Raw genomic sequence first — 6,961 nt, 5'->3', positions numbered from 1 at the left:
GCTTTTTTCTTTTACGGGAGAAAGGTTCCGCACGTGCATTATTTTCGGCCTGTTTGTCCTTCCCTACTTCTACCTCAAGAGGAAAAGTCTTGTGAACACACATTGTCCTAACCTATAAACACCGAGAGATCTTTAAACTCATGCATGTTGTTGAGAGTACTAAAGAATCTAGTATCAAGATTCTAAGTTCACAACCTAGAGTCCTCCTTAAGGAAAATGATTTGTGGCCTCAATGAGGCATAAGATTTGTGGTCTCAATGTTAGGTATCGTGTCATGTTTTTTATGACTTCTTCGGTTTTTCAATTTTGAAAAACTATAAAAAAAATAATTAGGTCAATATCTTTGAATTTTGTCAGTTCTAAAAATCCTGAAAACTCATGATTTGAGGATGGAAATATTTTCATTAGAAAATTAAAACATGCGATTTTGACTAAAAATCATGAATACTTTTTTCTTTTACGGGAGAAAGGTTCCGCACGTGCATTATTTTCGGCCTTTTGGTCCTTCCCTACTTCTACCTCAAGAGGAAAAGTCTTGTGAACACACATTGTCCTAACCTATAAATACCGAGAGATCTTTAAACTTATGCATGTTGTTGAGAGTACTAAAGAATCTCGTATCAAGATTCTAAGTTCACAACCTAGAGTCCTCTTTAAGGAAAATGATTTGTGACCTCAATGAGGTCTAAGATTTGTGACTTCAATTTTAGGTGTCGTGTCACCTACACACATTACCTATTTATTAAATCTTGTCATGTAACTTTTGAGAAAAATACAATCTTATCCTTCCAAAATCTAACAACTCAAAGTTGTTTTGGCTTTTTTTTTTTTTCATTTTTTCTTTTCATTACAATCATGCTTAGATTTAAACAACAATTTTTTTAATTTTTTTTTCAATCAAGAATAGAAAATTTTCATGTAATTCAGTCAATGGATTTGCACATACATTCGATCACAACAGATTTACATAATACATGTATATGAATTCAACGTTTGTTGGGTTCTTGTAAATTTTGAAAATACAATGTGAAAAATACATATTCATATGATTATATATATATATATATATATATATATATATATATATTCTTTTGTTCATTTTTTCTCTTTATGTAGCTAGAGTTTAAATGAATAATGAATTTAATTAGGTGACAAAATATATCATGCCACATCATGCTAACCTCTGAAAGGAAGTATAAAAAGGTAAAATTAGTATTGCAATAGTATGATGTGACAAAATATATTATGTGGAATTAAAAATAAAATTTCGATTTATTTACATGACATATCACCTAGAATTTGAAACCTCATTGAGACGTTATATCATTGCCCTCCTCCTTAATTAGTTACATAAACGATTGGTTTTGTGTGTTACGCATTCGAATTTCTCCGCTTTGTAGTTGAACAAGGTGGTACGTGAAGCAAGTCTGTACAGTCGAATCCCCCTCCTCCAGACACCAAGTACTGATTGACGTTGTCATAAAAAGAGATGAGCACCCAGAACTTAATACTAATGCCCCACGGGATCGACAGATACTCAACCAATAAGCTGTGGACAGAGGAGGGTTGAGCGGTGGATGACTTTCTTTCACTTCATTCATCATCATCATTTAGTCGATCATGTCATCGAGTTTCTGAAAGTACTAGCCAGTGAGTGAAGAGTATTGAAGCTGATAACTAGCGGCCGGAGCGAGCTTTGATTACTTTTCCCCCTCCCCCCCCCCCCCCCCCCCCCCCGGAAATGATGATGAAGGACGCCGACAATCGTATGTTGCGGAATCTCGCATACAAATAAAGATGACATGCAACAACAGACTACAGAACATTCATAAAATTCAGAGTAAGGCATATATATGATAAAATTCAGAAAATTCAGGGATATCCTAAACCCTAAACTATTAAGAGCAATTCGAACAGTTTCCTTATAATTTTTGTATTATAGGGAAGCAAAAGTCAAACATTTAATATTTTTTTTCTTCACCAACTCCAACAAATTCTCTATTTTACAGCAATGTCTAAAATCTCCATAATCCTTAAAATTTTAGAAATTGCTGTAAATTTAGGAAATTTGGTTTTCTTTTTCCTCACTATTCTTAAAATAGGGATAGTTATAGGGAATCTGTTGGAGCAAAAGAAGCTCATTTTTTCATAAAATAGAATAAAATCAAAATATAAAGAAGTTGTTAGAGTTGCTCTAATTAGTACATGACCGATATAAAGGATCGATAGACCGGTTAGTCTTAGAGCATCTTCAACTGATGACTACAATTAATTAATTAGCAATAATGAGAATTAATGCGTATGTGATAATGTGATGACAGATAAAATATCTCTAATAGGTAGGCACGTATCAAACCAACCAATTTCGGTTTTATGAGGTACGTGATTCAGTTAGCACATTTTGAACATGCATAATTTAATCCAACAACAGCTAAACTAGGCAGGCAGTTTTGTTACGTAGTTACATGCCAATACCTATCATGATAGAAATAGCAGCTCACTAAAATGAAAGAGATCGATCATGGTTCTGGCGACACAGAGTAGAATCTAATAAGAGATATTTCGATCCCAAGCTGGCCGGCCAGCCCTGACTAGCCTACTTAACTAGTATCTAGATATGTACGATGATGTATATATACGCTCACCACATATGTGATATGTGCTATTGTTAGAGCTCTAGCTACCTAATAAGATTAGATAGTTAGCTAGGTACTTAAAGCAAATAAGATGATGTATTGGACACAATGATCCATGTGTTATCGTTGAGTCGTTGACGATTTCCTTTCCTTTCCTAAACCACGATCCTAATCCTACGCCATTATACTATTATTATAGGTACACATTGAGGTATGTATGTCCCAACTCCACCTTATTGGACAATAGTATTACCTCATTAACTACCTAGCAGCTCTCGTCTCATGTAACCAATTTAGTTATCCGATCACTTCAATTTCTCACGTACAATTGCACTCTTCTTTTCACCCTACCTGCCTATATATATATTACTTGTGTGAACCTAATAATATTTTGTTTTGGTGCAACTGAGGTCAAGGCAGATGGTACTGTAAGTGAATTAACATGAAGAAGGTAGAGGAAGAAAAGGCCGGAACTAAGTCCGCATTACGTGCAAGCGTTTTTTTTTTTTTTTATCTTGAAAGGGTTATTGAAATTAAAATATTCGAGTCAAAAATAAATTAACAATAAGTGAAGAAATCAATATCTCATATTTTTAGGAACAACGTACAGGAAAGTTTACGATATAGAATTCTATAATTTTGACATGATTGATAAATACTTAAGACAATAATCGATTACGTACAAGTCGGGCGCGGTGAGTGATCGAGTGCGACTGACTGACGTACCTCTTTGTCCATGATGGAATCTCTAGAGTGAAAAAGAGAACACATGGGATGACATACTTTGGTGAGGTGAGTCCATGTTACTCTTTCAGTCCTTTGCCCTCGAGGCCATGACCATGATAGTTACTAGGCATACTCGCTCCGTAACTACTTTCGAGTGATCCCATTTTCTTCAGAATATACCACGCCTTTATCACCATGCTAGGGATTAGAAACCCTAGTGTACGGACATGGGTACTGATGGAAAAGGCTCGATTGTTTTCTCAACTAGCAATTCAGTTTTAAGAACAAAATAGAAAAGAGTTTTGTATTATTTATACGCATGTCTAGTTCAACATTAAAAAGTGAAATTAATACTTCCAGTTTCACAACTCATACTCCTATTGGAGTTTTTTATTTTTTTTTTTCATCAACACATGATGCTTTTATTATTAAAATACTATAACTTTCTGGAAATAAAGTAATAAAAAATTTAAAAAGAAGTGTGAAATAGGAAAAGTGGGGTGCAAATTTCACTCTCCAAGAATTTCATTTACTGATTTCGACCTTATGATTGTAGAATAATAGTACTGAAACTCATACAAGGAAAGCAATAGTGATATAATCACAAGTTCACAACTTGCCTGGGGAGGGAAGAATTTGCAATCATAAAAAGTTTGCAGTACATGCTGCACTTTCATGAAATGGTCCAAAATGCTAGCTATAGGAGTGATAGGCCCATTTGATTGGATACCAGTATTTTGGGACCAGAAAATGCTTTAAATTGTGGTAGTCAGTAAGACTACGTCACACACTCACTTTGTGCACGTTTGGATGTCAGTTTGGCTGATGATTGGCGTTAGTATTTCTTCTCCCGTCGTTTAGATGATGAGGTTTCAAGCTCAAATTGTGTTTTTTTTTTTTTTAACTAAATTTTGAAAAAGACGTTATTTTGTTAATTTAAAACATGTAATTACAAACACGTATAGTTTTCTAAAATCATAATCTTCAATTATTCATATTAATGGTGTGTTTTGAGAGTTGATAACAATAGCTTGAATAAAGAGTTATAGCTAAAAGAAGGCTAGAGTGTCCAATAACGATAATAACTAACATTAATTAGCTGATTAGGATACAATCGAAGCTAGGGAACTTCAATATTTTCATGACCAAGTCTAGGAAAATAGAGAAGAAAAAAAAAACAGAGTGAAAAAATAATAGTTAATCTTCAGAAACAGAGCAACTCTGTCTTAGGTAGCGACCCAGAACGACTCCGGCGGCCAATTCATGACCATTTTGTTGTTACCACGCCGGCTTTCCTTGCAACGGCTAGGAAGCTTCTTCTCCATTCCCATTTCACCCACAACACTCCCACTATTTCCTTCCGTGTCCTCCTCCTCTGTTTCCCAATAGCGACCACTCTTTTCCTCCACTTCCATTTCTTCTTCCTCTTCCTCCCGACATGTTTCAGTCTCAACTCCCATTATTTCTTCAACCACTTCCTCTTCTCTAACAACCTCATCTTCTTCTTCTTCTGCATCTTCAACCTCCTCATTAGTGTCAGAATTCAGAGTCATATCCCTCAACAACTGAAGCCTGAGCCGCCCATCGCCGCGCTCCACTTTGAAATAGTTTGCAGGAGAAGTGGCAGGAACGGCTTTAAGAACAAGCCTGCCGCCTTCACGGTGAGGCAAAAATTGAACACCATTGGAGCCACCGATAGAAGTTAAAGGTGGAGGAAAATTATTCCCACCATTAAAACTACGATTCAATCTCTTTGGTGCTTGAACACTGTCACTCAGTTTTCGGGTTTCTACATTACTCTGTTTTGTAGCAGAGAATGTTTGGGTTTTCTCAGCTTCAAGTGACAACAAAGGAATGTCGTTCTTTTGAAGCAGAAAAGACATGTCACCACTGCTCGCATCGCTTCCCGTCTCGCTGCCCAAGCTTTCAGTGCACATTGCCAGGCTTTTGGGGCTGAGCACCGAAGCTGAGCGTTTCACAAGAGGGTGGACATAGACCTTCTCTGTTTCAGTCTCTGTTTTGGGGGTCTGAATTGTGGTGGTGAAAGACTGGAGGAAGCTCCAGCTAGGTTTGCCACTGGATTTTCCAATTTCTTGGGGTTCAGAAATGGAGAGTTTAGGCCTTGGCGGTACCAATTGGACCCTAACAAGAGACTCAACACAGGGTTGAAGCTCTTGATGACAGACAGTAGTGGAAGACATGGTTTGGTAAAACAGAGTGAGGAACAAAACAGGGTTTGAATTTGGATCAAGAATGGGAGAAAACTAGGGCAAAATACAAAGATTTAAGCGAACCTCAGGTTTGGTTTTTTGGTGATATTGGAGATGAAAGGAGTGATGAGCATGAAAGAAAGGTGAAAGAGGTGGGATTGAATTTATAGGGAGATATCGGTGGAGGGTTTTGTAATGTGTATTAACTATAGACCTTAACAATGGTGTATAGGCCTTTGCTGCTTTTGTGCCCACTCAAAACAGTGAATATGCTAGACTGCTACACGTTAATAGTCAGAGTATAGTAGACTCAAAACATTTCACTATGCTAGACTGCCACACGTTAATAGTCAGAGTATAGTAGACTATACCATACCAACTAGAATAGGAATCGAAAAAGATGAAATTATATAGCAGTTAGAATGTTATTGGACGGTGGAAAAAGCATTTGAGGAATCATTAGGGCATGTTTATTTGAGTCATTAGAAACTCTTCTCGACTTATTTGCTAAGAATTAGGTAGTTGACTACTAATAGAAATATAGATTTTTGAGAAATTTTTTTTAATATGACGAGACATTCGAGTATTTTTGAAGCACCGAATTTGCTTCAAAAAAGGTAGTGACCAGAAGCAAAGAAGCTAGATACTCTACTCCAATAATTATGTCCACAATCGTTTCAATTCAATTGTTTAAGGTCATTAGGTCAAAACTCAAATTAGTTAAATGCTTTTGATTGGTGTTAATGCTTTGACTTAGAGGTTGTGTACGTTGTTAATTAACTAACTAATGGTTTCGAGTTTGACACAAAAGCTGTGCAGCTGAAAGCTGCTTGATATATAAAATCACCGACCATGATTATGAGAATAAACTCATTAGTGGAGACTTAAATTAAACTAAACCTGCGCAGGTTTGTATTCATTCTACGTATCCCATAATATCTTCTCATTAGTTTGGTCTCTCGTGTAGTCTCTGATTTTGTCTTCTAAGGCAAGAATAGTATTATCTTCCAACATTGATCATCATGAAGCTTATTTTGGACTCAAAACCTCAAAAATGAGGAGCACTAGTAACTTCATTCACCAACATTTTCTTAATTCTTTATAATCCGTAATGTAATTCACAACTATTCGTTTTCTACAACATCTATTAAGATCATCTTTTATGCGTCAAAAAAGAAGGAGAATTTCACAAATGGTCACTCTACTATGACTCATTCGACACTTTAATTACTCAATTTTCAAATACATCACTTTGGTAACGCAATTATTACCTTGTCAATCACTTTAATCACCAAATGGACATTTTGTCTCACTTTAGTCACTTCTTCCAATCATTCCAATTCAGATATCTCAATTTTTCACGATTGGTTGGACGAAAATATCTTTTAT

At 35.9% G+C, this 6,961-nt stretch overlaps 1 protein-coding gene across 1 annotated transcript; it reads right to left on the bottom strand.

Annotated features, from left to right (window-relative positions):
* Nucleotides 1-4,430: 4,430 nt before the first annotated feature.
* On the bottom strand, nucleotides 4,431-5,748 carry LOC112173732 (protein FANTASTIC FOUR 1). The gene has a single exon (XM_024311415.2). It carries the CDS (start codon nucleotides 5,561-5,563, stop codon nucleotides 4,589-4,591), a length of 975 nt encoding a protein of 324 aa, XP_024167183.1. The 5' UTR covers nucleotides 5,564-5,748; the 3' UTR covers nucleotides 4,431-4,588.
* Nucleotides 5,749-6,961: the final 1,213 nt, after the last annotated feature.

The sequence above is a fragment of the Rosa chinensis genome, chromosome 6, assembly GCF_002994745.2.
Source record: "Rosa chinensis cultivar Old Blush chromosome 6, RchiOBHm-V2, whole genome shotgun sequence".
Classification (NCBI taxonomy): domain Eukaryota; kingdom Viridiplantae; phylum Streptophyta; class Magnoliopsida; order Rosales; family Rosaceae; genus Rosa; species Rosa chinensis.
This window is presented reverse-complemented; position numbering and strand designations above follow the sequence as displayed.

Coding starts and splice junctions, on each gene's coding strand:
- LOC112173732 (XM_024311415.2), bottom strand. CDS start 5,563: ATGTCTTCCACTACTGTCTGTCATCAAGAGCTTCAACCCTGTGTTGAG.